The following is a 17,861-nucleotide window of genomic DNA, read 5'->3' on the forward strand; positions in this document are numbered from 1 at the left end:
GATGGGGAAAACCGTAACTCAAAATTTTGTGGAAATGAATGTTGAAAACTAAAAATGAATTAATTAAAAAAAGAAATAAGTGATGTCAATATTCGGAATGAAAGTTAATACCTTCCTAATTTAGAGTTTGGAGAATGTGTGCTCAACCTTTTGAAATAACTCATTTAATGTTTATATAGCCATCATTAAACAGCATTTATTTAATTTCCACATGGTAGGAAAGCATATCCAACAAATTTAACAAATATGCTTGCTGAAACACACATTCTTTCCTTCACTAAGTTTTATGTTTTCTCTTCATACATATACATAATCAGAATTTTTCACTTAGATTTTAGATGTAAAAATTAATTAATACAAAACTGGAAATAGTGAAACTCATAATCTGGAAGGCTTTCATGACTGAAAATGTATGTATATATTCAAATGATTATTGAAAGATAGAGTGATAGGGGCGGCCAGGTAGCACAGTGAGTAAGAGCACCGGCTACAGTGTCGGGATGACCTGGGGATCGAATCCGGGCTCAGACACTTAGCACCACCCAGAAATAACTGGCCGTGTAACCTTGAGCAAGTTATTTAACCCCAAATGCTTTAAAAAAAAAAAAAAAGAAAGAGTGATTATAATAGCCTTACTTTGGTTCTTTTGCCAGTGTGAGGATTTTCATGAGAAAATGTTCATTCATTAATATATAGTAAAACCAGCTTCTGAGATTTAGCTTCAGATTGACAGAAAATTGACCTTCAGTAACTTAAAACTGATGTTATTAAATTATACTAACTTGAAAATTCATTCCAATTTAAGGGAAAAAAAAGTTTGCTTCTATGAAAATAATTAAAATCTTATAATGCCAAACTCTGGAAGTTAACTCTTAGGATGACCAGAATTTAAGAATACCTAGGACTAAGCTATATTAATTGAGCAGCACATCTTTTTATCCATATGGTAAACAAAAGGATAGTAGAATGAAATTGCTTTATTTCAAAGTAAAATTATATTTTTGCTTAGATTTTGCACCTGTTCCTTCTTGTGTTAAAAATTAAAATAACATAATCATTTAGGCTTTAATTCATAAGCTGCCAAAAATGTTTTTTACCTATGTAGGTTTAAATTTTCCCTTAATTTAAATGATCAAAATTAGTATATTTTAGTTCTTTCTCCTATTTTTATTCCATTAACTTCACTTCACATAAAGACTAATGGAAATTTCCCGGTATTCATTCATTCCTTTCAAATCTTCAAAGGACTAACATAATCAGAAAAAAAAAATTAAGAAAACTTTATTCAACAGAATGAAAAGTGAGAAACTTCTTCTACAATGGTAAATTCATATTTTGCTACAAACTAGCACTCTTCTATTATAATATAGAGGTGAATTTTATTATTTTAGGCAATTTGATTTTTTTATTCCTCAGGATCATAAACTCAACTGATTTAATTCTACATTTTAATGACATCACAAATGTGGACAAATGATTCTAAGCAGAATTCTAAGTATAGGAATCCAAGTATAGGAATATAGTATAGGAATCCAAGCTATGAAAAGAATTTTTTTATTCCAGATAGATAAATACATTTACAAATGTATTCTTCAAGAGCTCTACAGTATATCATCATATTGTACGTTATATTGTATTAATTTACTTCAATAGCTCTTAAGAGCTACCATCTGGCTATTCCATAACCATACAAAGTTATGAAAAGTATTCAGTCAAGAGCATGACCAAATCAAAATAGTATGTAATTAGGCACTAAAGTGTGTGGTACTGAATATAATTGCTACAGGGTTCCACAAGGACTGAAGTAGTTAAGGAAGGTACCATAGAGGAAAAAGGGCAAGAGCATCAGTAAAATTTAGACAGGTAAAGGAAAAAAGGAAAGCAATCCAGAAAAAGGGGGGAAAAGAAACTGAGATCATCCCTACTATTATTTCTGACCTAAGCTAAGGAAAAATTGAACTCCCTTTCTCAAAGGTAACAAACTCTGCTGCCATTCAAAGGGAACAAGGCTGAATCTAAATTGCCTCCTAATGGCATTTACTGCTTTTCTGAGTATCTCAAGTCAAAAATAAATGTGCATTTCAGTATACCAAAAGTCTGAAATTCCATCTGACTCTGAAAGACTCTAAATAGCTCTCAACACTTAGGGGAGAATGAAAAGAAAATAGTACATTTTTCCTCCATAGGAACCTAGACTCAAAAATTTTTTAGTACAGATATGCAATGACTTGTCCTTCACAATCAGATAAAATGGAATTAAATTCCTCTCTGTAGTTGCGTGTATAGGTTTTTAAAAAAATACAATCTCATGTCTCTTTTCTTAGGAAGGCAGGTAAGAATTGGCCACATTTGTTATAGATATGATATGCAATAACACATCTGTTAATCAAGCCTCTGGGAATGACCTAGGATTATAAATCAGTTTCTTCCCTATCATCACCCTACTTGCTCATATGTTCAAACCTTTCAAAACCTGACTTAAAACTTCTCACAGCTTTGTCATGGCACACAAGGTCAGAGCAAGGACTGATATAAGACTACATGGCAACTGGACTGATGCCAGCTGATGAATCTACCCACCAAAGCCTTGGCAAGGATAAAACAAATTTTATTTTATTTATTTCAAAATCCTGAACTACAATAACCAGGAAACTTGTAATGCCCATCTATTAAAACAGCCTTAACTTTTTTAATCTAATTCAAATCAGGAGCCAGATCGAAAGCATTCTGTTTCCCTTTTGTCATTTTCAATTGAGGGAAGAAATCTGGCTGTTATTCTGAGAAGGTGGAGCTAGGAGGATGTCTTATTTTGAATACAAATTCTATTTTCAAAGGGTTCTTAAGACATAGGGAAATTATGCCATCTTGTGGTTCTGTTTTGAACTTTTTCATTAAAAATTAAAATTTTTCAAGATTTCTGAAATCCTGGGAAGCAGTGCTATATGGTGTGTGGAACATAACCAGCTATGTTTAATGTATGTCATATATGCATTATTATATTTTGCTTATACATATCGAAAGATAGTGAAAGTCTTTCATATGCCTATGAAATTGGCCATTTTGCAGCTGTCTCACTACCACACCTCTAAAAATTCCAAAATGCTATAATTTCTAGGTCTTTTTAAAAAATGCTGTAAAAAAATTTTTAAACTGAAAAAAGCCCTAAAACTCTTCTATTAAAGATGTCCATATTAATTTCTTTCTTCCTGCACCCCAAAAAGCTAAAGCTTTTATACAGGAGGGTTAAATGTTTCAATTCAACAAATACTTCTTTCTCAGAGAAGGCTGAGACTTCTTTATACTATAAAACTGGGAAACAGCTTCCTCCTTATTTCACGTGAAAGTGTACATATGAACTGGGAAAAACTCAAATCCCAGCATCAATGCTGTCAAAATACATAATGGCTTACAGTGGCTGATTTCCATTGCCAGGTTTAACACAATATATTCAGAAATAATATTTTCCTTAAGTGCAATTTCCATAAAATGCAACATACATGCTAGAAAAATTCAATGCAAAAAATTACATTAACCAAAACAATTCTGAAATAACATTTTGCCACAATTAAATAACTTGACAGGAAAAAAAATGCGTTATTCTGCATATAGGATATGATGCTTATAGATAAATGTGAAAGTTCATTTTTAAACTAGTTAAAGAGGTAGAACCAGTGAAGTGTTGTGTTTTTTTTCATGCAAGAGGAAAAAAAGAAAATGAGAAGAGACATTTATTTACTATGTTAAAAACAAGACCCAACAAGAGTACCTGCGTAATCCTAAATCAAGTTGTGCTTCATCACTGATGAGCTCTGCTTCATTCTGAACAATCCTCATAGCAAGCTCACGGTCACGACGTTCTTGTTCAAGCACTGCCTGCTGTTGGGTTTCTTCTTCACGCTGTCTGGCTAGTTGTGCCTCCACTTCAGCCTGTGACACAGAAACAATTTTTTCAGTTCTTTTTCACTTTTTTATTCACTAAACAAGTATGTGCTAGATCACATGCTGTTAATATAGAACTAAAATAAACGAAACAAAACTTGATTACTTCTTCAACTGGATAGAAAAGCAAATAGCACTGAGATTTCAGTTGTCCTATAAAATATTAAGGAATATTTTGGCAGTATTGAGTTCAGAAGTCAAAGATGTAATCAATTTTTAGTAATAAAAATACTTAAGTCCAAGGAAGAACTGTGAACTCTCATTCTTATTATTTTGACAGGAAAAAAACAAAATCAACAATTTTATTCAGATCACTTTTTTGTTTTCTAGGAGGGGCAACACTGTCAGTGTTATATTCTGTTAAATCTTAAAACAATCTGCCACAAAGAAAACTGATTTACAGAGTTAGATAAATATAAACAAAACTAAAATGGGCATTTCTAATGCAATGTTCTGATTTATGTGGCATTTAAAAAATTTTAAAATATTAAGATTGCACTTTCATGCATATGTAATTTGTCATCTGATTTCATAGCACTTTCTATTTCTCATGTACTTATCACATTCTTCTTTGTACTTCTATTTATCTAGGTAGCTACTAAAGGTTCCTAAGATCCTACTAGATTGTAAGCTTTAGGAGGGCACCATACTGTAGACAGTAAGCATTTAAGAAATGTTTGTTGTGGGGTGGGTAGGTGGTGCAGTGAATAGAGCACCAATCCTGGAGTCAGAAGGACCTGAATTCAAATTTGGCCTCAGACACTTGATACACTTACTAGTCATGTAACGTGGGACAAGTCACTTAACCCCAGTCGCCCTACTTTCCCCCCTCCAAAAAAAAGCTAAAAAAGATGAGCAAAAAAAAAAAAAAGTTTGTTGAACAAATTAATGCATAAAAGAGTAACCACACTGCACTACTGTAGTTTGAAAAATAAAGTTTGCCGATATAGACACATTAATCTCCCTTCTGGAAAATAAACCCCGAGAAGGTAGAGACCATTTCTTATCTTAATTTTATAGCTTAATCTAGCATAGATAGAGCTAGCCATCTATGTTAATAAACTTCAATAGGGCTTTTATACAGGCAAGGCATAACTAGTTTCTTCCCAACACACATCAAATTAAATGTATCCTCAAATTAATTGCTCCATCTTTACTTGGGGAGATACCAAGATATTAAGATACTAAGAGGAAATAGAAAAAGTATTGAGCTGCAAGTTTAGTCTGCCTTTGCCAGAAATCTGCTATATAATTTAAGTCCTAACCTTTGTGAATCTCAGTTTCATCATCCATAAAATGAATGTTAAAAGTTCCTTAAATTCAACAAATAATTTAATCTACTCTAACTAGCAATTATTAAGCATATGCTATAGGCACCAGGCATATAAAGCCAAAAAAGATACACTACCTGCCTTCAAAGAATTGTGATTGCTAGAAAAAAGCAAAATGTCCACAAGACAATTAGATAGAAGTATATACAAAAGAATTTCCTGACAGAGAATACGAACAATGGAAGAAATCATAAAATGTCTGAAAAAGCTAAGGTATGCTTTGAAGGAAGATAAGTATTATAAGAAGCAGATGTATAAGGAATCCATCCTGTACAAAGACACAGAGATGGGTGAAAGAATGCCATGTGCAGCAAAGGGGTCAGACTCATGTAGGCAGAACCAGACTAAAACGTAATTGGGAAGTATTTAATAAGTAAATAAAAACACAATATAACACAGATGTTAATTTATGGTTTTCTAAATAAATTATGCAGCCCATAGGGATCCATTTCTATTTGAGCCTGACACCATTCATATACAAGTAAGAACTAGCAGGACCATCTCTCCAAAATGGAGAAAGCCTCAAGAAAAGTAATAAAAATATAGCCAGAAAGCTAAGGAGGAACCAGAATATGGAGGGTTTTAAATTCCAACACCAGGAATTCATATTTTCTCCTTCAGCAAAAGGAAGACATTGAAGATTTCTTAATAACGAGTGACATATTTTGATCTGTATTTTAGGAGTATCAATTTGCAAATTATGTTGATGTTATATGGGAGAGGGGAGAGACCAGAAGCAAGAAAATCAACTGGAAGTTATTGCAATAGGTTAGAAAAATTAGAAATTTTCAGTTGCTAAAATTCTTGTCTATTCTATGATACCACTGTACCAGTAATTACTACTACAAGCTTTGTCATCAACATATATGTGTAATAGTAATGGAATATAAAGATCCCCCTGTATTGGCTTGGTTTTTGGTGTTAAAACCCAGAGCTTATTTATCCCACTTGTGGAATGGACTTGTTGAAGTGAAAAGAGAGGGCTGGACTGGGAGGAGCTGGTGATGTAAATTTGGAGAGACACAAGAGAGAGGCAGAAGAATTTTTTGGAAGCAGCATCGTGGAGGCAGAGAGAGACTGAGAGGATTGTTGAGGGCCACTTTGAATTGCCCAGGACTTTGAGAGCTGCCACCCAGAGCTGCCAAGGACTGAGGAGACATGGCTGTTATGATGGTACTTTGTCTGTTTTGATGTTGTTTTGCCAGATTTGCTAAGTTTCGTCTCCCCCCAGGAACAAAGATTCCTGAGAACACAAGATACATTGCCAGTCTCTTCATTAAATCATTCTCTGTCTGCAGAACAGTCCTAGGACCCCTGAAAACATTAGCAAAACCCTCTTACAGGATTTCTGTAAACATACAACAAGAAAATCCTTCTTCAGGGCTTCTGAACCAACAGCAAGGTTCCAAGAATTCTGCAACAACAACTGTCCTTCACCAGTGGACAGTATTCACTCTCTGTCTGCAGAACAGTCTCAGTAGCTCTGAACCAACAGAAAGGTTCCAAGCCTTCTGCAACAACAGGACTGTCCTTCACCAGTGGACAAATCTGGCAAAACAACATCAAAACAGACAAAGTACCAGCATAACAGCCATGTCTCCTCAGTCCTTGGCAGCTCTGGGTGGCAGCTCTCAAAGTCCTGGGTAATTCAAAGTGGCCCTCAGCAATCCTCTCAGTCTTTCTCTGCCTCCACGATGCTGCTTCCAAAAAATTCTTCTGCCTCTCTCTTGTGTCTCTCCAAATTTACATCACCAGCTCCTCCCAGTCCAGCCCTCTCTTTTCACGTCAACAAGTCCATCCCACAAGTGGGATTAACAAGCTCTGGGTTTTAACACCCAAAACCAAGCCAATACAGGGGGATCTTTATATTCCATTACTATTACAATATGTTAAGATAAAAAGAGCTAAGGTTGCCCATTCTGAATTTGTCCAAAGTATTACAATCTCTGAGAGAAGCACATTATAATATATAACAACAAATTTATAATTTTATCACAAAAATACTGATTTACTTTTATTTCTTTCTCTCTTGCTTGCTTTTTTGAGGGAAGAAGGCAGGGCAATTGGGGTTAAGTGACTTGCCCAAGGTCACACAGCTAGCAAGTATTAAGTGTTTTAGGCCAGATTTGAACTCAGGTCCTCCTGACTCCAGGGCCAGTGCTCTATTCACTATGCCACCTAGCCACCCCTCTCATTTACTTTTCAATTCATTCTTTAAAATGTTGATGCTATAACCCATATGTTGAAATTCGCCCATTTGCAGATAGGGACATAGCATCATTTATTTGAACAATAAAGTTTACATTTGCCTCAGATCTGTGACCAAATGAAAACTAGTCCTTCTGTTCTACTCACCCATGGCATCAAGAAAAGAAAAATAACTGGAATAGTAGAAATATGTGCCAAGAGACCTTAGCCGTGGGAGTTGAAAAGGCGGCAAAGATATAAAGTGCACTAGAAATGTAACTTTTTCATGTATGGGGAAAACATCATTTAGTAGAGAGGCAAATGGCAATAAGAAATCAGCTGCGAGAACAAAATGGAAAAATGTCAGGAGAAACGGGCAGAAGAAAAGATGGATGAGGGTTTGAGTATGGTGCTGGGGTGTTTTGGAAAAGGGTCATATGAATATACTAATTTGACTACTGATTATTCCAGCATGGGTAAACTGCTGGTACATATTTCATCCTCCTCACCAGATGGAGAACAGTTAAGTCCTTTATAAAACTACCAAGCAGATAAAAACTTTTCTCTCTTCTACTCCAACCTTCCTTTCCATTGCCTTCCTAGCACCCAAAGTATTCATTCTGCTCTACCAGAACTTCTCTTTACTAAGTAAAGTATACTACAAAATTAGCTATTAAAACTATTACAGATACTTGGAACGGTGAGATGCTTTGAAACCATGTGACAAGAAGTGTGATTGACACTATTCATTAGAGAAATGCAAATTGAAACAACTCTGAGGTACCACATCCCACCGGCTAGATTGGCTAAGATGACAAAATAGGAAAATGATAAATTCTGGAGAAGATGTGGGAAAGCTGGAACACTAATGCATTGTTGGTGGAGTTGTGAACTAATCCAACCATTCTGGAGATCAATTTGGAACTGTGCCCAAAGGGCAAAAAAAAGTGCATACCCTTTGATCCCAAAGAGATCATACAAGTGGGAGGAGGTCCTGTATGTACAAAAATGTTTATAGCAGCTCTTTTTGTGGTGGTAAAGAATTGGTAATCAAGGGGATGCCCATCAATTGGGGAATGGCTAAACAAGTTGTGGTATATGAATGTAATGAAATACACCTAGACTATAAGAAATGAGGAGCAGACAGACTTCATATGGAGAGACTTACATAAACTGAAGCTGAGCAAGGAGAGCAGAACCAGGAGAACTTTGTACACAACTACAGACACCTTGTATTTATGATTTATAACTTTGATATACTGAACTCATCTCAGCAATGCAAGCTTATAAGAAAACTCCAAGGGAGTCACAATGGAGGGGCTATCCACATCCAGAGAAAGAACTACAGAGTCTGAATGCAGATTGAAGCAAACTATTTGCTTTCTCTCTTTTTTTCTTTTGGTTTTGTTTTGTTCCTTCTTTCTTGTTGTTCATTCCATTGGTTATCATTCTTCTTTACAACTTGACTAATGTTTAGTGTGGTATCTGTAAAGCCTATATCAGATTGCATACCACCATGGGGGGGAGGGAAGAGGGGAAGAAAATTTGAAACTCAAGGGATTGTAGAACTGAATGTTGTAAACAAAAAGTAAATAAATTTAATGTGAAAAAATAAAATAAGAGAATTTTATTTAAAAAAAAGATGTTTGTGGGATGACCTGGGGATCAAATCCGGGCTCAGATACTTAGCACCACACCCAGAAATAATTGGCCATGTAACCTTGAGCAAGTTACTTAACCCCAACTGCTTTAAAAAAAAAAAAAAAGATGTTTGAAGGAATTTTGGATTGAAGGGATGTTTACCCTAAGGGTAAAGAATATTTAAGCAAACATGATTGCTGGTTTTCAAATATTTAAAAGGATATTATGTTGAGGGAATCTATTTACTCTGTTTAGCCACAGAGGGCCTAATAATAATAACAGTAATAATTATAATAACAATGATATTTCAACTTGATATAAGAAAGAACTTCTTAAAAATTAAAACTGTCTAAAAATGCACTTAGTGCTAAATAAAATGAGTTCCCTGATACTCAAAGTATGTAAACAGACCCTGGATGAACATATGTGGGAAATATAATATAGGATGTGGTTGAAATAGATGGCCTCCAAAATCCCTTCCAATTAGAAGAACTCTGATCCTATGACTACAGCTAGAAAGATGGTGAAAAACAAATGGGAGATGTTTTTGCAAAGGAAGTTTCTTGCCTTTTGTCTATTCCACCAGTAAACTGACCTGTATCAACAAGTTGTCATATGCACACAAACTAGTACACCCTTTCTTAAAGTAGTTCTGCCTGGAAATACAATGGGAACTTGTGAATACTAGGAAACATGACTAATAAATCCCTAAGATGTGAATACATCCATGTCTTTGCCATTTCAAGCACACCTAATCCATTTCTCTCATACCTGTATACGTTTTTCATCATCTTCTCTCTTCTTTCTCTCCTCTTCTTCTTGTTTTCTCTTTGCCTCCATTTCTAGTTTCCTAGAAAAGGGGGGAGGGAGTTTAACTACATAGTGAAAAAATGTAGTTTTAAGTGCTAAAGAACAAAAGTTATGGAGAATTGTATGGTTCCTTGATCATATTAGTTAAACACAATTTCCAAAAAATAAAATTGATTTTGGATAGATATATACTAGGAACATCTTGACTGAAATAAAAATAGACAAATAGTTACCATATAAAAACTGTAACGTGTGTGGAAGTTTACTATCTAATTCTAGAAACTGTTAAATAAAATAGTATTAGCTTTTAAAAAGAATATTAATGGAGATTCATTAATAGCAACTATTTATTTACTCTGCTAATCTCTAAATCAAGGTATAACAGTTAAGATCACTCACATCCGCCTTTCTTCTTCATCCTTTTTTCGCCGTTTCTCATCCTCTTCACGTCTTTTCCTTTCTTTTTCCATCTCTTCCTGAATTTTCCTCAGTCTTTCTGCTTCCTCTTCCTGTTGCTTCTTCTTCTGTAATGCACTAAGGAGTTGCTCTGAGCTTTTAACTAGTGCATCATATTCTTTCTGTATTTGTTCCCTGGTCATCAGAGTGGACTAGAAAAAGAAACAATAAAAAATACTTCAAAAATGTTTCTTTTTCAGGGTGGCTAGGTGGTACAGTGAATAGAGCACCAGCCCTGGAGTCAGGAGGACCTGAGTTCAAATCCGACCTCAGACACAACACAAAAACTATCCATGTGACCCTGGGCAAGTCTCTTAAACCCAATTGCCCTCCAAAAAGCGAAAAAAAAATTATTTTTCCATTATTTGAGAAATCAAGGATCTACAAATATTTAGGAAGTACCTACATACAAGCAAATACATTTACAATAAACTTGAAAACTAATAGGTCAAACTTTAAAATTAATAAAGTATAGTCATTAATAAAAACATCTGAACAACAAAAGAATATTTACAAAATTACTTGTAAGCTTCTAAAATGAACACTTCTTTGTAATTTCATAAGATTAAACTTAACCACTATAAGGCAGCAGATTTTAATCATTTATAATACCATATATATAGGGTTAGCCTTTGGCAAAATTGTAAAGTCAGCAGGTTTTCCTGCAGCAACCCCATTCTCTCTTTAGAGCTTTACTGCTCACTCCTCATGCACCTTCACAGTAACCCCTTTACCTGACCATCTTCCTCCAACCTCATCCCAAACCTAAACAAGCACCTAACCTTTTCACAAGCTAAAGTGATAAATAAATAAAAGTTATGAACGTGAACAAGCAAGAAGAATTAGACCTTTGTCCACTCTCCCCTCCTGGTTAACATGTATGCATTTTAACAGTAGCAATGTAGAAATGATAAATAAAGAAGTGACTCTAATGGTAAGAATTTTATGTATTGAAATAGGGGGTAACTTTCTGGTTCTGTCTGAGTTATTAATAAGTCAATCTATCAATCGACAAGAATTTATTTATTTTGTACTATATGTTAGGCAACATGATAGGGTCTAGGGAACCAAATGATCGGATGCTTGGGCCCCAGTCCTAAAATTATGTCTCTGGAAGCTTCCTAATGTCTCAGTAGGTCCCCGCCCTATGAGAAAAATTTATCTTGTTGCAAAACACATTCTCTTATCAGAACAGACACAGGGGTGCCTTGCCCAAGGATTTTTGTCCCCGGATGGCCCAAGGACTCTACTGGCACCAGACTTACAAGGTCCATGCCTTTGGCGGCTAAACAAAAAAAATCTTGAAATCTTGCCTTTTCTCCTTCGATGTGTGGTATCAACAAAGTTATCTCTGCAAAACTCCCTACATTTTCCAATCCAAAGATTACTGACACCTGTTCCCAAGACACCTCGACCCACTATATTACTTAATTAGCCCTTTCCTTGCTCCTTTTTTACATAAGCTTTAGATTCACCCCCATTAAGCTGCAAGTTCTCCAAAGGAACTTCACCTAATACTATTGGCATTACAATAAACTGTCACTTGACTGAAAGATGCCTTGAGTGTGAAGTTTTATTTTATCCTGGAGCTAATAGGAAACCCTTGGAGTTGGCTGAATAGGAAAGCAAAAGTCATATCCATTTTTTTAAAAAGAAAATTACTTTGGCATCAATGTGTAGGATGTTAGTGTAGGACTGTAATGGAGAGAGACCTGGGGTAGAGAAACCAATCAAGAAGCTGCTGAAATAATCTAGAGATGAGGAAGGAACCAAGGAATGAGTAGAAAGAAAGGTTTAGATGAAAGAGATGTTGTGAAGGTAGAAGTGGTAAGATTTATTGCTAACTGATTGCATATGTGAGGTGAAGGAGAATGAGGAGTCCAGGATAATGTTGAAGACACAAACCTACAAGACCTAGAAGGATGACAGAAATAGAGAAGTAGAGAAGAGGAGAGAGTTCAGGGAGAAAAACTGGTTCAGTTTTAGACAGACAGGTTATTAGGGGCACCAGTTTAAAATGCCCAAGAGGCAATTAGTGATACAGAACTGAAGTTCAGGAGAGAGACTGGCACTACACATATAGATATGAGTCATCTGCAAAGAGAGGATAATTAAGCCCATAGAAACAAATGAAGTTACCAAGACAAAGTATACAGAGGGAGAAGAGAAGAGGGACAAGGAAATAGAGGAATACCACAGTTAGTGGGCGTATAAGGTAAAAGATGAGCAAACTGGGGCAGGTAGGTGGTGCAGTGAATACAGCACCAGCTCTGGAGTCAGGAGGACCTGAGTTCAAAGGTGGCCTCAGACATTTAACACTAACTAGCTGTGTGAGCATGGGCAAGTCACTGAACCCCAACTGCCCTACTTCCCCCCCTCCAAAAAAAAAGCAAAAAAAAAAACAGATGAGCAGACAGGTATGAGGCGAACAAGGAGAAAATAGGGCAGGAATGTACTGGAGCCAACTTGTACCAGTTTCAAGAGAGCCAATTGTCATGTTTTCAGTATGAGCATGTATCTCAGAAATTAGCCAACACTACCTACCAGGAGTTGATTTATTGTTTTAATGTCTAGACTTCAGACAGTGATGAAGAAAAATTTAATGATGCATATTCCTCTGTATCATGTACTTTCAGAGAGCTTGTTATTAAACATTTATCAGTACACCAATGGGAAAGAAGTACAAAAAACAATCAGGGAAAAAGTATTCAGGAAAAGAGGATGTTCACTAGTGTCAAATGAGGCAGAGAAGACAAATACTAAGACAAGATCCTCAGGACTGACAATTAAGATATAACTGGTGACTCTGGAGAAAGCAGTTTCAGTTCAATGATGCTATCCAGAAACCAGACTCAAAAGAATAAGAAGTAAAAGGAGAGGAAGTGAAGGCAGCTACTGGGTTGTCCCTCATGCTGGGAATTTCTCCCTCTTCATCACAACCTCCTTGCTTTCCTGGCTTCTTTCAAGTCCCAATTAAAATTCCATTTCTACAAGAAGCCTTTACCAATACATATTAATTATAGTGCTTTCTCTTTGTTAATTATTTTCTTTTTATCCTGTATATAGATTTTTTGTACATATTTGTTTGCTCACTATTTCCCCCATCAGATTATGAGTTCCTTGAGGGCAGGAAATTTCTCATCTCTTCTTGTATCCTCAGCACAGTGCCTGGAACACAGTAGACTCTGAATAAATGTTTATTGGCTGACTAACTTTTTCAAGGAGTCTGACTAAGAAAAGATGAAGAGAGATTGGGGGAAAAAGCATTTTTTTTTTAAGTATGGGGACAATGAGCATGTCTGACAGGGTAAGAACCAGTTCACAGGGAGAAGTTGAAGATATGAAAGAAAGAAAGGATTAACGATGTAATTTTTTTTTTTTGGAGGCGAGAAGGCAAGGCGATTGGGCTTAAGTGACTTGCCCAAGTTCACACAACTAGTAAGTGTCAAGTGTCTTGAGGTCAGATTTGAACTCAGGTCCTCCTGACTCCTAGCTGCACCTTAAGGATGTAATCTGCTAAAGAAGAGACAGAGTGCATTTGTAAAGGGGTTAGCCTTGACAAGAAAGACCACCTCTTTATCAGAAACCTCAGAAAAGGAAAAGAGAGGATGACAATAGGTTTCGGGATGAGAAGAATGGGATAAGAAGGAGCCCATGTCAAATAGCCTCCATTTTCTCAGGAAAGTAAGGAAGCTCTCAGCTGCAGGTGGGAGAAGAGGTATAGGTATGAGAAACTTGAGGAAGAAAGAAAAGATTTGGAATAGTTTCTGTGGGATAAGAGGCAGGAAATAAAGTAGGGAGGAATGCTTTCTTGCAATAAGGGGCTAGTTGAGGTATTCAGTCAGCACAATTGTGAGATTTCCTCCAGTTTCACCCAGAATCTAGTAAGAAGGAGTCAAGGAGGTAGATGATGAGAGTAATCTAGGGCCGAAAGCTGGCATAAGAATAATGACATTATTTGGGAACTGTGAGAAGAGAATAGAGAGTAGGCAGTTGGAAAGGAATCAGATGTCAACAGCACTAACAATCAAGCCCAGTCTGTAACCAATGATGGGTCAGAGAAATGTGCAATCTGAAAATCTTGGTATCTAGAATCAGAAAGAGGAGAGGATTCCCCAAGAAAAACCCAGGTAAGTCAGAAAGTCATTTGGTGAGGACATGGGGAGAATCTGTGATCAGTATATTGCCACACTTCTCATACCAGCACTGTCCAAGCCCAGGGCCTTTGATATCCTTAATAATCAATCCTGAGAGAAGCTGCAGAGTATAAATATCACCCTGGGAGATAAAAGTTTGTGCAGGAACCTAGGGTACCCAAAACTAAGACCAATCATGTCTACCATCCTAACCAAAAATACAACAGGGGATAAGAGTGAGCCTGGCTCAAAGCCCCAAATCATAAACTGAAGCTTGAGAGATAAGTAAACAAATGGATAAATTCAATAAGTAAAAAAAAAAAAAAATCATTAGGATTCTAAAGATAAAAAAGAAGCCACAAGTAACTCCATATAATTACAAACAGCGATTCAAAGAGAAAAAAATTTATTTTCAAATACCCGGGAAAAATGAAGAAAGAAGGCAAAAAGTAAATAAAAGCTCTGAAGGAAGGAACTGGAAGGAGAATAAATAGCTTAGAAGAGAAAGTGGTAAACTTTATCCAAGTTATAGGTTCCCTAAAAACTAGAATACACCAAACAAAAATCAATGACTCCATGAAGCAGCAAGAAATAGAATAAAATAAAAAAATTAAAAATATAGGAAAATATAAGATATCAACATGTTTCATACATAAGATAAATATATACATGTAATATAAATATCTCATATTAAAAACAAATGATGGAGAAAAGAAGATCAAGGAGAGATAATTTTAAAATCACTCAATTCTCTAAAAACCATGACTTCCTAAAAAGCCAGAACACTATATTTTAAAAAGTCATACCTGAAAACTGCCCACATCTATTACAACTAGAGGGTAAAGAAAAGAGAGCAAGAAAGTATCAATCATTTCCAGAAACCCCAAAAGGAAGTTCTAGGAATATCAGACAAAATCCAGAGCTCCTAAAGGAAAAAAAAGCATTGCAAGCATCCAGAAAAAGTTTCAGTAAACAGTATGGATCACATAAGACCTCACAACTTTTGTTACAAATGATATCTTAGATTACAGTATTTCAAAAGTCAAAATATATAAGCTTACAACCAGCAACTGAAGGGGCAGTACTTGGTGATGTAGTACTAACTAACATTCTATTGGGGGAGGGGACAGAAATAAGAGTTCCTTCAGAATCTTATGGTCTTCAGAGAACATTGAGAGAGTTATTTTGTTCTTAGGGTTCTGGAAGGGTAAAATGAATATAGTAGTGAAGAAAGATGAAAGAAAGAAGTGGATAGAACTTGCTATTTCTCCTAATTGAAGTGTGTAAGAAATATACAAACAGGGAGAAGGGATAGGAGACTGGTCATTGGATGTACTTCACTCTTATCTGAAACAAAGGGAAGGGCTTTACACAAGCATATTTTGTTGCAGAAATACATCAAACTTAAAAGGAAGAGAAGAGGAAATGGAGGAGGAAAGAAGAACAAGAAATAGCCACAATCAAGGGGGCAGTATAGGAAAGGAGGTAGTAAAAGGAAAAAAAAGAAAAGGACAAGAATCTAAGGGAGGCACCTAACATTTGGGGAATTGGCTGAATGAATTATGAATATGAATGTAATAAAATACTATTCCATTATAAGAAATTATGGGAAACTGAGGGGCGGAGCCAAGATGGCGGAGTAGAAGCACGACCTTCCTGCGGCTCCAGCCTCCACCCTCCCCAATCCATGTAAAAAGGGGACTCTAAACAAACTTTGGAGCTGCAGAACCCACAAAATGACACAGAGAAGCTAACCTCCCACTGAGGACAGCCCGGCAGGCCGGCAGGAATCGGCCAGCGCAGTGCTCTGGGAGCCGAGCCCAGCACCACGCTGAGGCTTTAGGCCCAGGGCGGGCCTGACCAGCCACCAGCCAGAGGGACTCCAGATCAGCAGCGGCTGTGGCCTTTTCCAGATTTATCAATACATAGATGCGAAGGACAAGGTGAGAGGCTTTTACCCCTGGGGCGAGAAACCTCTGAGACAGCAACACAGCCTGCCAGCGCCACCTGGCGGCTTCAGCTCCTGGCCTGCAGAGTGTAGGGGGACCAAGCCTGACTGAAGAAAATAATACCTTAAAAAACAGACTGACTCAAATGGCAAAGGAGGCTCAAAAAGGCAATGAGGAGAAGAATGCCTTAAAAAGTCAAATTTGCCAGATGGAAAAAGAATCTCAAAAGCTCACTGAGGAGAATCATTGCTTCAGAATTAGACTGGAGAAAATGAAAACTAATGACTTTATGAGAAATCAAGATGCTGTTAAACAGATCCAAACAAATGAAAGAATAGAAGGAAATGTGAAATATCTCATGGGAAAAACCACTGACCTGGAAAATAGATCCAGTAGAGATAATTTAAAAATTATTGGACTACCTGAAAGCCATGATCAAAGTAAGAACCTAGAAAGCATCCTGCAGGAAGTTCTCAAAGAAAACTGCCCTGATGTTTTAGAACCAGAGGGCAAAATAGAGGTTGAAAGAATCCACTGATCACCTCCTGAAAAAGATCCCAAAAAGAAAACTCCTAGGAATATTATAGCCAGGTTCCGGAATTCCCAGATTAAGGAGAGAATATTACAAGCAGCCAGGAAGAAACAATTTGAATATTGTGGAAACACAATCAGAATAACCCAGGATCTGGCAGCTTCTACACTGAGGGATCGAAGGGCTTGGAATGTGATATTCCAGAGGTCAAGGGAGCTGGGATTAAAACCAAGAGTTACCTACCCAGCAAAACTGAGTATCATGTTTCAGGGGAAAATATGGTCATTCAGTGGAATACAGGACTTTCAAGCATTTTTGTTGAAAAAAAAAAAAAACAGAGTTGAATAGAAAATTTGACATTCAGATACAAGAAGCAAGAGAAGCATGAGAAGGTAAACAGGGAAAAGAAACCATAAGGAACTTATCAAAGTTGAACTATTAACATTCCTACATGGAAAAACAATAATTGTAACTTATGAAACTTTTCTTAGTAGTTGAAGGGATTAGAAATATATATATGTCTTTATATGAGGGTATGCAGGCATATGAATACATATGTGAATGTGTGTATATACGTTTACAGGTATACATAGATAGAGGGCACGGGACCAATTTAACAGGAAGGGATGATACTTAAAAGGTGAAATTAAGAGGTGAGAGGAATATAATGAGAGGAGATGGGGAGAGACAGATTAGGGCAAACTTATCTCATACAGAAGAGGCAAGGGAAAATGGTTACAATGGAGGGGAAGAATAGGAAGGCAAAAGGGAATGGGTCAACCTTATTCCTATTGAATCTGGCTTGAGGAGGGAGGGAAATACACACTAAATAAGGGATCTCACCCTCCAGGAGAATGGGGGGGGAGGGGATGAGAGGGGG

At 36.5% G+C, this 17,861-nt stretch overlaps 1 protein-coding gene across 4 annotated transcripts in view; it reads right to left on the reverse strand.

Moving 5' to 3' along the window:
• Positions 1 to 17,861, reverse strand: part of MYO6 (myosin VI) — a 244,702-nt gene that overhangs the window by 27,618 nt on the left and 199,223 nt on the right. For all 4 annotated transcript variants that reach the window (XM_069066992.1, XM_069066990.1, XM_069066991.1 and 1 more), the window contains 3 exons: positions 10,308 to 10,516; positions 9,870 to 9,948; positions 3,767 to 3,927 (listed from right to left, as the gene is read on the reverse strand). In XM_069066992.1, coding sequence (XP_068923093.1) covers positions 3,767 to 3,927; positions 9,870 to 9,948; positions 10,308 to 10,516 — 449 coding nt within the window. The remainder of the gene's footprint in view (positions 1 to 3,766; positions 3,928 to 9,869; positions 9,949 to 10,307; positions 10,517 to 17,861) is intronic.

Source organism: Petaurus breviceps, unplaced genomic scaffold (assembly GCF_028583685.1).
Source record: "Petaurus breviceps papuanus isolate PSGF00001 unplaced genomic scaffold, PetGlider_PUasm1.0 90734, whole genome shotgun sequence".
NCBI lineage: Eukaryota > Metazoa > Chordata > Mammalia > Diprotodontia > Petauridae > Petaurus > Petaurus breviceps.